Raw genomic sequence first — 14,055 nt, forward strand, 5'->3', positions numbered from 1 at the left:
TCCCCATTAAAGCTCCTTGTATCCTTAATCTCCAAGAACAAAACTCGGCAGATCCCTCACATGGAGCCAGATCTGAAAGTAAATGATCGCATCTCACAAGATACCGAAACCGAAAACCCCTCCGATTTCGTATTCGAACAAAACAGAAAGCAATTGAGAGACCGTCCCTCAATCCTCTCCCCTCCTCGACAGAATCGAACATTTTAAATCAAAAACCTAGAAATCGCCAAGAAGACACATTTATTAGTCTTCCATTTTTTTATAGGTCAACATATTAATCTTCCAAATTGAAAAAAGGAGAAAGTAGGAGAAAATTTTGGTTTGAGAAAAAAGGAAAATTTACCTTCCTATTAAAAACGTTTTACCAATAGAACAAAGTTGAAACCAATATTTTTGAATAAATTACTTTGTTAGATGAAATATGTTACATAGAAATGAGTATTTTACTTTTTTAGAATTAATAATATACTGTATATTTTCCTTAATCCCTTTTTGTTAAATTAATAACTTAAAATTAAAAATAAATAAATAATGTTATAATTTCGAATTATATGAACTATATATTCTCATTAATAATTATTTTTAAAAACTGTTTAATTTTTGTAATTTTTTGTAATTATCATTTTATATTATTAATATTGTTTAAATGTCGTAATCTTAAATCTCTTGTATAATATTAACTTTTACACATATCAAAATCTTAGATTAATAATTTGACACGTGTCACGATCTAGCTAATGGCTAACTTTCAAAACATAATTTTATATAATAAGATTTTACATACATATAAAGATAGTTTTTTTTTCCTTTAACAACCATATAAAAATATTTTTATATATTTTAATAAGGTTACACACATATTTGGATAATTATCTTAGTAAGACTGTAAGAGTTGGTAAGTTTAAAACTTAATGTATATTTTTACCCTTAAAAAATTTAATAAATCTTAGGACTAATAATATCTGATTTAATTTTTACAAAAGAGCTTGAAAATCTATGAATACTTATGCTTTAATAATAGTATAGAACTATAGATAATTGGAACAGAAACTGAGTGTATGGCCGCCAAGAAATTGGTTGAACGCCATTGATGCTCTGTTTTTCTATATTTATATTTATAAAAAGACAAAATATTTACATTGTTGTAGGTTACTTACATCTTTGTAGGGTACTAGGTAGGGATATACATCCAAAATATTATATTGACTAGATTAGGATTTGAGCCAGAGCACAAATTAAAATCCTTAGGATTTGAGCCAGAGCACAAATTAAAATCTTTTTTATTTATATTATAATTTTAGAATAAAATATAATTTATATGATTGTTTCTAAAAGTTTGTTTGGATAAAAAATTATGCAATAAAATCATATGTTGTATATGATGGCTTGAAAAAAAAAACTATTTTGTAAGTTTTCTATTGTTAATTTTGTAATTTATGTATTAGAAATAGTTAGGTTTGTTGTTTATTTTTATTTTAATTTTTGAACATGTTTGGTGAAAGTTTTTTTAATATGACTCGTGCTTAAATAATATTTTATTTTCAACTGCAATAAGATCTCGGAAATCACGATTAAATGTGATAAATTTCCAAGATTTTATTCCTTTTTACGCCTAACCGTATATTTTTATGCCTAACAGTATATATTTTGTAACAATAAATAGAATACTAAAAATTTTATTTTAGAAATTATATAAATCATTAGAATATTCTTTTTAAGAGGTTTTTTGGAGATATTTTGATAAATGTATTCATATAGCCTATGGATTGACCAATTAATCTATAACATTTTCTGTAATCAACCTATATTTAATTTATAACCTATTTTGTAACTAATTTATAAAATTATATAGTCTAAAAAAAGATTGTGTACTTTCATTTTATTATATAAGGGTAAGGGGATGGTTCTGTTTTTTTTTTATCGTTGTTTTGTTCTTTGTCCAATACAAAAAGACAAAATGTTATGTTGCTCAGTTGCTGTAGGATATGGACCCAAAACTTATGAGACAGTAAAAGTAATAAATATTCAATAAATACACTCTGTTTGGTCCATTGTTTAACACGTAAACGTTCCATCCATAGTTTTATAAAGATTAACGTCTTTTGGTCCCTGTCGTCCCTTTTTAAGTTTTTTACATTTTGACCTCACGTGAACGTTATTAACCTATAACTTTCTTCTTCTTTTTTAAAGAAAATGGGTAAATAAAAGGGATTCTTATGCACTTTGCCATTTCTTCATTCAAATATTATAAAGGGAAATTACCTAGAATATTACGTATAAGTTGGTTTATTACTAGACTAACACGTTTAGTTTTTTGACTTACTCAAACAACACATAAAAGCTTGTAAATTACATATGAACCAGGGTTGTGTGTTTTATTACGGTGTATGCCATTTATAATTAAATTTGGTCGAAAAAAAAACTTGAGATCTTATGTTCTTGCTTTTGTTTCCCTGTTTTTGTTTTTATTTCTTTTTGAATCGATGTTTGTTTGATTTTTGTCAAATCCTCCTTTACTCTGATTCTGCAAGAAAAGAATGGACTGTTGGATAAATTCCCTTAAGATGCAAGAAAAGAAGCTTCACTTCTCCACCAAATAAAAGTTTCAATCTTTTTTTCTTATTAGGGTTTCCTCTCTCTTTTCTTTGGGATATTTCAATCAGAGGAGAGATATCAAAAAAAATGATAGATTTCAGTCGAGTCCAGAAAAACTTCAAGATTGCAGCAGAGACAACGATTCTTTGGGTATCCGGGTCAGCCCGAAAGCCGATAATATCACCCGACTCACCGGAACCATCCCTGGTCCTATCGGTACTCCTTACGAAGGTGGAACCTTTCAGATCGATATCACCATGCCAGGTCCGATCCCAAATTCTTCTACTTTAAGGCCTTTGATTGTGAAAATTCTAATACCCAGAACCTCGTTTTTGGGGATTATGTAGTTATTGGATTCACTTGATTTTGTTTCGATTAGTGTAGGAGTTGAGATTTTAGGGTTTATGGGTGTTTGATTTGTATTGTGTTGGTACTCCTAATCGATCTTTTTTTTATAAAAAATTGCAGAAGGGTATCCATTTGAGCCTCCAACCAGAGTTTGGTAAGAATCAGAATCAGATTCATAAAGAGTTTTTTTTGTTGATTTTGATATTATCTCCCACTGGTTTGTGTACTTGTAGCTTAGATTCACCTCTTTTGCTTCATTTGAGGTGATCACTTACTAAGTCTTCCTTATACTATAAAGAGTGTTTTATGTGAAAACGATAGTATATACTCCCTCTGTTTCACAAAGAGTGTCATTTTGACATAATGCACACAAATTAAGAAAATTATCTAAATTTCTATTTTACCCTTTATAAATGCACTAAAATTTTTCTCTTTCTAATTAATTAGCTCAAATTATAGGGATAAAAAAGAGAATTTGATCTTTAAAACTGCATTGAAAACATAAAATGACACTCTTTTTGTAACAAAGAAGATGTGTCAAAATGACACTCTTTGTGAAACGGAGGGAGTATTAGAAAGTGATAAATTCTTGTATTGTTGATTAAACATGGTTATTTAATAGTTCAATATGTAAAAAAATTCTTATAACCTTAATTATCATTTTCATATTTTAAATATAAATGCAAATCTAAATATATATTTAGTTGTACCTAGTTGAATTGAGTATTATATATTTATGTTATCAAAATATAACCCTCTATAGTTAAAACGTAATTTTGTGTGGTTATTATTCATTACCTCTCGAAAATATAATAAATAAATAAACAATTACGAATTACATAGGTTGTTCTAGTAACATTTCTTACTTTTTCTAGTAACATCTCTTACTTGTTCCATTTCCGGTGAACAACAACGACAATATTAGCTAGGGTTGTAGAAGAAGATATGTTGAAGATGACTACAAAATTACAATAATATTGTTCATTAAAACGGATTTATGGACCTACACTAAACAAATAAACGTTATGTACGTACACTAATCTCAAGAACATTATGTATGTATAAGTTCATATGTACGTACACGTTTATATGTACGTACACGTTCGATTTTAGGTTTAATGAACCCGAAATTACCAGAATATCCTCGTCTTCTACCTCTAACATACGACTGAAAACCCTAATTTCCCCTGCCTCACTTTATTTTTTCACGACTTATGTCTATTTTTTTGGTTTCACTTGTGGGGTTTTTACTCAACTATTATAGATTTTCGTCTCAACATCTGATTTCTAAATTAAAAACCTATAAAAAGTGAGTTATATAGATTTCCGAAACGATATCTTGCTCTTCCATGGATGAACCCAGAGGAAAGATTTCCGAAACTGAGTAGGAAAAAGACGTTTGCTCCGGCCGATAAACAGAGCACGATTGATGAATCTGCTACAAACTTTATTACATGAACACCATTAATCGGAAGAACAGCAAACGTGTTTAGATCTATCCCCAATAAGTCTATCACAACGCTAGACTGTCTTTGCCAGCTCAAACAAATTCGTATTATTCTGGTAAGACTTTACAGCTGTCAAAAATGCCTACTAAATCTACCACAGACTAGAAGTCTACCAATACACTACGAAAACTATTGAGAAAAACAAACAAAGTATACCAAAAATATCTGTAAAGGATGAGGTCTGTCGCATAAATCTGTCGCAACTGGCCATTAGTCTACCATAAATATCTTTTGGGTCATATTGACTGTTGAAGGTGTACGTCAGATATTTTTGGTACACTTAGTTTTTGATACACATATACGTCCACCGATAAGTGTACCAACACTACAACTAAGTGTACCATCTACGTTGACCGATAAGTGTACCAAGACTACAACTAAGTGTACCAAAAATATCTGACGTACACCTTTAATTAGTTCACCTGTATAACTCTACCATCAAAGGATCGGTAGACTTAGTCCCAGTTTCCAATGTTTTTTTTTACTAATGGCATTACCCGTAATTACGTTTTTTCTCAACACTAGTTTCAAGGGTAGTATGGGTACAAAGTTTATTTTAGTAATTACCAACAATTGTGTGTTACTTTTGTAATAAGGAAGCTTTTATGTAATATTCTAGTAACTCACCCTATTATAAATGTGTCATTTTTACTTAAATTTTATTTCAATTTTATATACTTGCCAGTTTTTTTTATTTTTGAAAATGTGTGTTTTTGTAATTTTTTTTGCTAAACTACATACTTCATATGAAATACTAAACCCTAAGAAAAAATGAAACCAAGAGAACCCAAACATAATGTGTTAAATTGTGTTTTTAAATCTTAAAAAATGGCAAATCTAAAAATTTTAAGATGAAATGGCAAAAACTATAAATGCCATTGAAAAAAGTCTCTATCTAGTAATTAAGTGGTAAATAAACCAAAAAAAAAGGGAATTGGCAATTAGTTTATTTTTAATGCAATTTGCTTTGACAACCTTTCTCTACTCAACTATATACAATTTTGTCAATTAATATATCAACTAGATTATAATCCGCAATAAACCACAAAACAGTTTTTAATAATTATTAAGAAAATATATGTTATATTTTGTATTTATTTTAATATTTTTTGATTAATATTTAGATTTTATAATTTTAGATAGATTTTATTTTTTGTGTTTGGTATGGGTTAGAACTGTCGTAACACCTCTTTTAAGTCATTTGATATTACACTAAAATATTTTGTGTATTTTAATATACCAACCAGTAAAAAATTATATAATCATATTTATGTACTTTTTAACCCACTTTCAATAACATGATCCACAAGAAGTAAATTTTTTTAGCAAGTTAAAAGTAGAATATTTTAAATTATGGTACTAATATATTTGAGAATTATTTTAAATATATTTTTGGATATCACAAATAATAACTTCAAGTTTTGATATTTATTCAAATGACAAGGGTTTAATTATGTAAATCTTACAAATAACTTTACTAAATGTACTTCTGAATTAATAATAGGGGAATATGATATTTCTTAGTTTCAAATAAATCAAGAAATAAAAAATTAATATATATTTCCAAACTCATATATTCCTTTTAGTCGAGACTAAAACATGTTATATAGTCTCGTTCCACTCGAACCAGTGACCTCTAAATTTTATCTTATAGGTTATACTTCTCATGTTCCTTCTCTATTCTCCTCTATTATTTATTCCAACCTTTTGAAAGCTTTCGTCACATCCATTTTTAGAATTCTAACATATAACTTATATGTTCCATTAAGTTATCATGACAATTAAATACATATGATGATATATAAGTTAGCTGATACTAATCAAATAACAAATAAAATTTACTAGATAGGGAAGGTGTCTTTTTTTCTTTGTCATCACTGAATCTACAAACTCGATCTATAGTCAATTTCTACAATGTGAGGAAACGCGATTTAGTGGAGTCAAAAGATCGGTCACAAAGGTGGTTAACTGCAATCTTTACTATCAGAATTCAATTTTCCTAAATTATGTTACAACGCGTAGTATGAATTAGTTTTGGACCGGATCTTATCAAATTAAAATATTTATAAAAAAAAATGTACACAGATAAATATTAGATTATCACATGATAATGTGTAAAGTAGGTGATAACAATAATTTTGTTGGAAATCATTCATATTAGTATGTAATATGTATCTCGTTATTGTTTCATATGATATAATAATTTTTTTTCAAATGATAGCTATTTATTTATCACAAAATTATAAAATCGATACAGTATAATAAAAAAAATATATATTATATAAAAGAAATTTTCATGAAGTGTCATCGATCTCAGATGAACAGTGTCATCAAGCGGTTATGAACACTTTCACTAGAATTTGATAAACATTTCTGGAATTTTTATATGTTAGCACATTATTATTCCATATAACATGTTGTTATATTTGTTATCATGTAAGAGAAAGACTAATCATTTTCTATCAAACTTATATATATATATATATATATATATATAACTATAATTCATAGTTTTAAATCGATAAACATGTATTTAGAGTACATATATAATTTGTAAACTTTTGTGATACCAAATTATTTAGCATGTTATCAAATAGTTAAACTTGTGAGCAATGTCATCGGAATTCGATGACAGTTTCGCTAGCATTCTAAGTTCTAATTAACACTAACAAATAATTTTTTGGTTAGTGGCATTTATGTAATTTATGTAAAGAAAAGTGTTAAAATTGGTTAGAGAAATGAAAATGAGGAGAGAAAACTTAAAATCAAATAAGAGACACTACATATTATATATATATATATAAAGCTTTGTTTTCCAAGTTAGCTATTGACTGGATCATAACATATGCTAAAGTCTATTAATCACATATTGATACATGGTAAAAAAAACCTCTTAAATTTTGTTTTGAAAAATATCATTAATATAATCATCACATACTCACATGTGTCAAGCCTACTGATCAGATATGATGTTTACAAGTGCAAAAAAAAATATTAACATTTTGTAATAGAAAAAGCTGATTAAAAATATTTACATATAATAATTTTTATGTCAATATCTTTAAAGAGTGTTACTTTCCTTTTCCTCAACTAAAAGAGAAAACTAACAAAAACAAAGAAAAAATATTTATATAAGTATATTCACATTTGCTTATTTTACGTTATAAAATGTTTCTCGATGTAATATATTTTATATTTTTCAAGTTATTTACAGCTTTAGGTGAACATTCTTTTTGAAAAAGAAAATATTCTCTTCTATATTATATATATATATATATATATTAATTTTAGTTTTTATACTTTCTAAAGATAAAAATAGAATTTTTTTGCACTTGTAAAATAGAATTTTTAATCTCAGATATGTAATTTGATATGTGTCGTGATTAGGCCTGGGCAAAAAAACCGGATCCGAAAACCCGAACTGGAACCGACCCGAAAATATGGATCCGAACCCGAACCCGGAACCGGTAGAATACCCTATTGGGTCCTAATCTCCTAAACCCGAAGAACCGGAACCGAACCCGGAACCGAACCGAAAACTGAATGGGTACCCGACATACCCGAAATAAAATCATATATAGAGAATATTAGTTATATATATATATATATTTTTATAACATAGTTATTCAAAGTTACAATTTAAAATTCAAAAATATTATTTTTCCTAGAGCAAAATGATGAAAATACTCAAAATAACCAAAATTATATTGAAATGTTTAGCTATAATTTTTTTTAAATTAACCAAGTTTTTAAAAAAAATAATTTTAAAAATTTTATTTTAATATTTAACATTAAAATTTCCGGGTAATCAGGGCAAATTCAGGTTTTTTGGTTAAATTTTGGGTAATCGGGTATAAAATACCCGAACCCGAATGATATGCAATTTTTTCGGGTATTTGTAGGTTCTGAAATTTTAGATCCGAACCGACCCGAACCCGGTAAGACCCGAACCGAACCCGAACCGATATTTTCTGTTTACCCTAATGGGTCCTAAACTCCTCTACCCGAAAAACCCGAACCCGATCGGTTCCTACCCGAATCCGACCTGAGTACCCGAATGCCCAGGGCTAGTCGTGATAATGTTACTGATAATTTTGACGTATATTAACATCTCAAATCGACATATCGTGGTCTCTGTCGGTAGGCTTTTGATAATATAGGATATTGCCAAAACATTCTACAAGTAGACTATATTACCAATACTCTAAAATAACCCTAAAAAGGAATACATATGTACAAAAAACAAAATCATAATATGATGATAATAAATTGTCGCACGTACGTTACCTTCCTTCTTCTATAGCCAAGAAAAGTGGTGGACCATCCAGAATTTTTTTTTTATCTTTTTTACGTCGTAATAAAATTTTATACTTCATATGCTCAAAGAAAACCTTCTCTTCTCCATCTTGGTTTCTTTGGATTCCATACATTACATATACACACACAATAACTAGCTAGTTACTATTATAGGCTTTATAGCTTGTGTGAAAGCAAGAAAATACATAATGGGTAACTGCGTATTCAAAGGCAGTGGTGGTTCAAGAAAATTGTACGATAACGATGATTCGTTGATAAAAGTGGTGACTCCAAACGGTGGCGTTATGGAGCTTCATCCTCCCGTCTTAGCTGAATTCATCACCAATGAATTTCCCGGCCACGTCATCCACGACTCTTTAAGCCTCCGCCACTCATGCCAGCCGCTTCTCAACGGTGAAGAGCTCATTCCTGGTAACATCTACTACCTCCTCCCTCTTTCTTCCGCCGCCTCAACCACTCCACAGTATTCTTCCGACCAACTATCAACGCCGTACAGAATGTATTCGGGGAAAACGCCAGTAGCGGCGGCTATGAATGGCAGCCGAGGAGGTAGTCGTGGAGTGTGGAAGGTGAAGCTTGTGATAAGTCCTGAGCAGTTGGTGGAAATTCTTGCGGATGATGTGGAAACAGAAGCGTTCGTGGAAAGTATGAGGACGGTGGCCAAGTGCGGCTGTTAGGGCGGAGATGAACTTCACTCGAGGGCGAATTCAGACCAGGTAAGCGTAACGAGTAGCTTCAAAGGGCTGTTAAGGTAAATTTTCGTATCTGTGTGTAAATCATGTTTATGTAATTTTCTAGTTTTCTAGGCCTTTTTCCTTGTTTAATATCTTCTTTTTTTTTGGCAAGGAATAGCCTATCATGTAAAGGTTTTTTTTTGTAACCTCTACAAACCCTTTCATTCCTTATATGAAATTTCAAATTCCTATTAAAAAAAAATGTTTATGTATTTTTTACATGTTATTTTTACTGTTTTCACGATCACGCTTTTAAATCATCTTGATGTGCTTTGGAGACTTGAAGTGATTATACATAAGCTTATAAACTCAAAATATTTTAAATATCCACATAAAACGATTAATTTATGAAATCTTAATTAGATATTTAATAGTTCTTATTCAATGCTAAATGCCTAAAAAGAGAACAACAAAAAGAGACATATATATCATACTAGTGGTCCTATACCCACTAGTCACCTAACCATAATCACATTCAACAGCGGAAATAACCAATACCAATTTTAATAAATAACCAATATTATAACATAATCAATATCCAAATACCAAACAGCAAGAATCATAAAACCAACAACTTAACAATGTTTCTAATGACTCAACTCTAGCAACCTAACAATGCCAGACAACATCCAAACGAGTCCCTAGAACATCCTCCTCTTCATTGCCTTGATTCCACGGTCACACTTTGCCTTTACCTACACCACAAACACAAATTGCAATGCATGAATATTTTATAAACACTCAGTAAGGCAATCCTCCCATCTACGAACAATTCTTGGGTTCACCCCTAGGGGTGAACCCATCTCATTCACCCCCACCTTAATAACCAATCAATTAGCCATGTCATCTTAATAAAATAATTCATATTATTTAAATAAATCAAAACAATTAAAATTAATTATGGAAACCACTAACTAATTGTCTCATGTACGAAAAGGAAAAAAATACTTAAATGAATAACTTTAAATCTCATATATAAAGTCAATTAACCCTAGTCTTCTCTCTCAAATTTCTATTTATCTATATGTATAATTCTTGAATCTACAGTTTTCGATGTATTATGCTCATAATTCTCTTCTTCGTCATCATTAGTTCTTTGTAGTGTGTATTTTCTTTTCTTCGTCATCATAATTATGCTCGAACATCATTATTTTTATTTTTTTGTTGTGTGATCGTTTATTTTCGTTTTATTGACAAAATTAATATGATATACTAACAAATTTACAATCATATCATACAAATTACTGCAGGTGGCGATGGAGAATAGTCATGAAGTTGTTCATTATGATCAATATGAATCTAGTATGCAAGTCTCAGCCTCAGGTGAACCCAGTTGTCTTAGTCAAAAACAGTTTGAGTATAAGGCAGAAAAATATGATTCAGTAAGCGATGACAACAAATTTGAGGAAGAAGAAGAAGATGACATAGCCAATAAAAAAGACTATGTTAACACGGAAGAAATTTCTACTTTAGAACCAAACACAAAAAATGAGAAGAAAGATGAGCTGTGTATTGGAATGGAGTTTAGTTCTGATGAATTTGCGCATAAAGCTTATGAAAAGTTTGGAGGAGTACATGGTTTTAATGTAAGAAAACAACGGAGGAAGATAAAAAAAATAATAAGGTGGTGAGGCTTCTTTATTCACAACGAATTACTCGATGTGGTTGTAAAGCTCATATGGCTTGCTACCTTCAAAGGACAGGAAAATTTAAGATTGTGTCTTTCAACCAGAGTCACAACCATGATTTAGTGGATACGCCTATGACGCATTTTATGAAAGGAAACCGGATGTTCTCTGTCGCTCAAACACAACATGCTGATGATATTGAGATGTCAGGAACTTCAGCAAAAGCAATCGTCGAAATGATGAGTAGAGAAGTTGGGGGACGAGAAAATCTGGGTTTCTTGGAGAAAGATTATCGAAATTACATTTACCGAAAGCGAATGGAAAAAATGGTAAAAGGAGATGCTGGAGCAGTTTTAGAATACTTTCAAAAGAAGAAAGAGGATAATTCATCTTTTTTTTATTCAATGCAACTTGATGAAGACGATATGATCACGAATATCTTCTGGGCAGATGATCGGTCTATAAGTGATTACAATCTTTTTGGAGATGTTGTTTGCTTTGACACAACTTATAAGACCAATGAATATGATAGACCATTTGCTCCATTTGTAGGGGTCAATCATCATAAGCAAACTGTTGTGTTTGGTGCTGCTTTACTATATGATGAAACCACAGAGTCATATAAGTGGCTTTTTGAGACTTTTCTCGGAGCAATGTCTGGAAAACAACCAAAAACAATTCTTAATGATCAGTCTGCAGCAATGACGAATGCAATAGAAAAGGTGTTCTCTGAAACAAAGCATAGGTTATGTGTTTGGCATATTTACCAAAATGTTGCAAAGAAGTTGAGCCATTTATTTCATGGACCAGGACAATTTGCCACAGACTTTGGAAATTGTGTATATGACCATGAGGGGGAAGAAGATTGGTTATTGGCATGGAGTAATATGCTTGAGAAGCATAATTTGACAGAAAATAAATGCTTGAAGAATATTTTTGATGTGAGAGAAAAATGGGCAATGGTATATGGACGTCATACTTTTACAGCAGATATGGTGAGCACACAACATAGTGAAAGCATGAATAATATTTTGAAAAGATACTTGAAGAGGAGCTATGACTTATTGTCCTTCTTTGAACACTATGAGAGAGTTTTGGGTGATCGACGATATAAAGAATTAACTGCAGACTTCAAAATGATGCATACCTTGTCAGTATTATCTGCTTCTGTAGAGATGTTGCAACATGCAGAAGAAGTGTATACACCTGAAGTTTTTAGCTTGTTTCAGAAGCAATATACAGTTATCGATGATTATGTTGCAAAAAAGGTCAGTAAGTCTGAGATGGTGTATGAATACACAGTATCTTATCGTGGTGGATCGAAAGAGCATTTGGTTAATTATAATGCTACAAACCAAGCAGTAGAGTGTAGCTGCATGAAGTATTCTTTTGCTGGGATCTTATGTCGTCATACATTGAAAGTGTTGGATAAGAAGGATGTTAGAAGAATTCAATCTAACTACATCTTGAATCGATGGACTAAAGAGGCAAAATTACGAAGCATATATTCTTATCGTACAGAGACAACTAATGGATCTGTAACACAATCGATTGGAAAGCGTTACAGCCATTTATGTCGAAATTTCCGTGAGATTGCATCCGTTGCTGCTGAACATGTAGAATTGATGATGTGTGCAAATGAACCTGCATGTCAGTTGCTTAAAAAGTTAGAGGAAAAGAAAAAGGAACTTGTGAAAGCTAATGCATGGATGCTATCAACTTCACATGTTGAACCTGTGGAAGGAGAAGAAGATGAGAAAATTTCAAACGTAAGTGGAATTAAAAGAAAAGCTACTGTTGGATGACCAAAGAACAAAACAGTCGGACCTCATGGTCGGTATTTGAATGCTCTTGAAACAAAAAAAACGTGGTACATCAAAGAGAAAATTATCATTTCAGGTATTTGATAAATAATTTTCTTTTTTTTTTGCTTATGTTCAATTTCCACCATAATGTGACTTAATCAATTTGTGTATGTATACTAATGACAAGATAAAATCTATAAATGTTTCAGGACTCGACTCCTATTTCTGATACCCAGTTATCTGTTGCTACCACTGATCCGACCTTACCGACATAATTATTTTCCTCTCGATTACAAGTAAATATTTTATTTTTAGTTTTTATATTTTAATTATCTTTTATTTTTATAATTTGAAATTTTATATTTTGTAGGAATTTGACAAGTGTTGTGGTGATTTAGCCTAAGCTCTATTATTTTGAAGTGGACAACACAAAAAACTGTTGAAACTCTATTATTATCTAGAGACTATTTAATTTTTGTTACATCTTTTTGTTTAGAGACCAAGTCGTTACTCATTCTCTTTTTCGTTTTTTTTTTCTGGTTATTAGATACATATTGATTTGACATTTACTCGACTTACGTGATTCTCTACGTCCTAAAGTAGACTATCTGCAAATTCAAATATTTACTACTTGTGGTGTTTGTTCAGATCGTTGAGTTTTTTCCATTTGATTAATAAGGTCAAACTGTTCTTTCTTTTGCATTTTGGAGTTGCAGTTCATCGATTTCTTCTTGGAGAAAATTAAAGCAACAACTTTAACAAATAGTTAGTGGTCCCTACAATTCTGTATTTTTTCCTTTTCGTACATGAGATAATTAGTTAGTGGTTTCCATAATTAATTTTAAGTGTTTTGGTTTATTTAAATAATATGAATTATTTTATTAAAATGACATGGCTAATTGAAGGGTTATTAAGGTGGGGATGAATGAGATGGATTCACTCCTAGGGGTGAACCCAAGAATTGTTCTCCATCTACTGGGTTATATACAAAAGCAATAGAGACATCTCTAACCATCAAACAACAATCAACAATCAACAATAACAAACCAGGATTCTGCATCGACCCACACCAGATGGGGATGCATCGACCGACACAAGATTGCATCGACCGTTGCTAGTT

General features: G+C 30.6%; 2 protein-coding genes across 2 annotated transcripts; both read left to right on the forward strand.

Annotated features, from left to right (window-relative positions):
* LOC104748800 lies at positions 8,957-9,445 on the forward strand. Its single transcript, XM_019237137.1, has one exon. The coding sequence runs from the start codon at positions 8,957-8,959 to the stop codon at positions 9,443-9,445; it is 489 nt and encodes a 162-aa protein (XP_019092682.1).
* On the forward strand, positions 10,759-13,210 carry LOC104748801 (protein FAR1-RELATED SEQUENCE 5-like). Its single transcript, XM_010470392.1, has 3 exons — positions 10,759-11,080; positions 11,206-12,899; positions 13,145-13,210. The coding sequence occupies exons 1-3, from the start codon at positions 10,759-10,761 to the stop codon at positions 13,208-13,210; spliced, it is 2,082 nt and encodes a 693-aa protein (XP_010468694.1).

Source organism: Camelina sativa, chromosome 15 (genome assembly GCF_000633955.1).
Source record: "Camelina sativa cultivar DH55 chromosome 15, Cs, whole genome shotgun sequence".
Classification (NCBI taxonomy): domain Eukaryota; kingdom Viridiplantae; phylum Streptophyta; class Magnoliopsida; order Brassicales; family Brassicaceae; genus Camelina; species Camelina sativa.

Coding starts and splice junctions, on each gene's coding strand:
- LOC104748800 (XM_019237137.1), top strand. CDS start 8,957: ATGGGTAACTGCGTATTCAAAGGCAGTGGTGGTTCAAGAAAATTGTAC.
- LOC104748801 (XM_010470392.1), top strand. CDS start 10,759: ATGGAGAATAGTCATGAAGTTGTTCATTATGATCAATATGAATCTAGT. Junction 11,081..11,205: donor AAAGTTTGGAGGAGTACATG/GTTTTAATGTAA, acceptor TTCAAAGGACAG/GAAAATTTAAGATTGTGTCT. Junction 12,900..13,144: donor AAGATGAGAAAATTTCAAAC/GTAAGTGGAATT, acceptor TAAATGTTTCAG/GACTCGACTCCTATTTCTGA.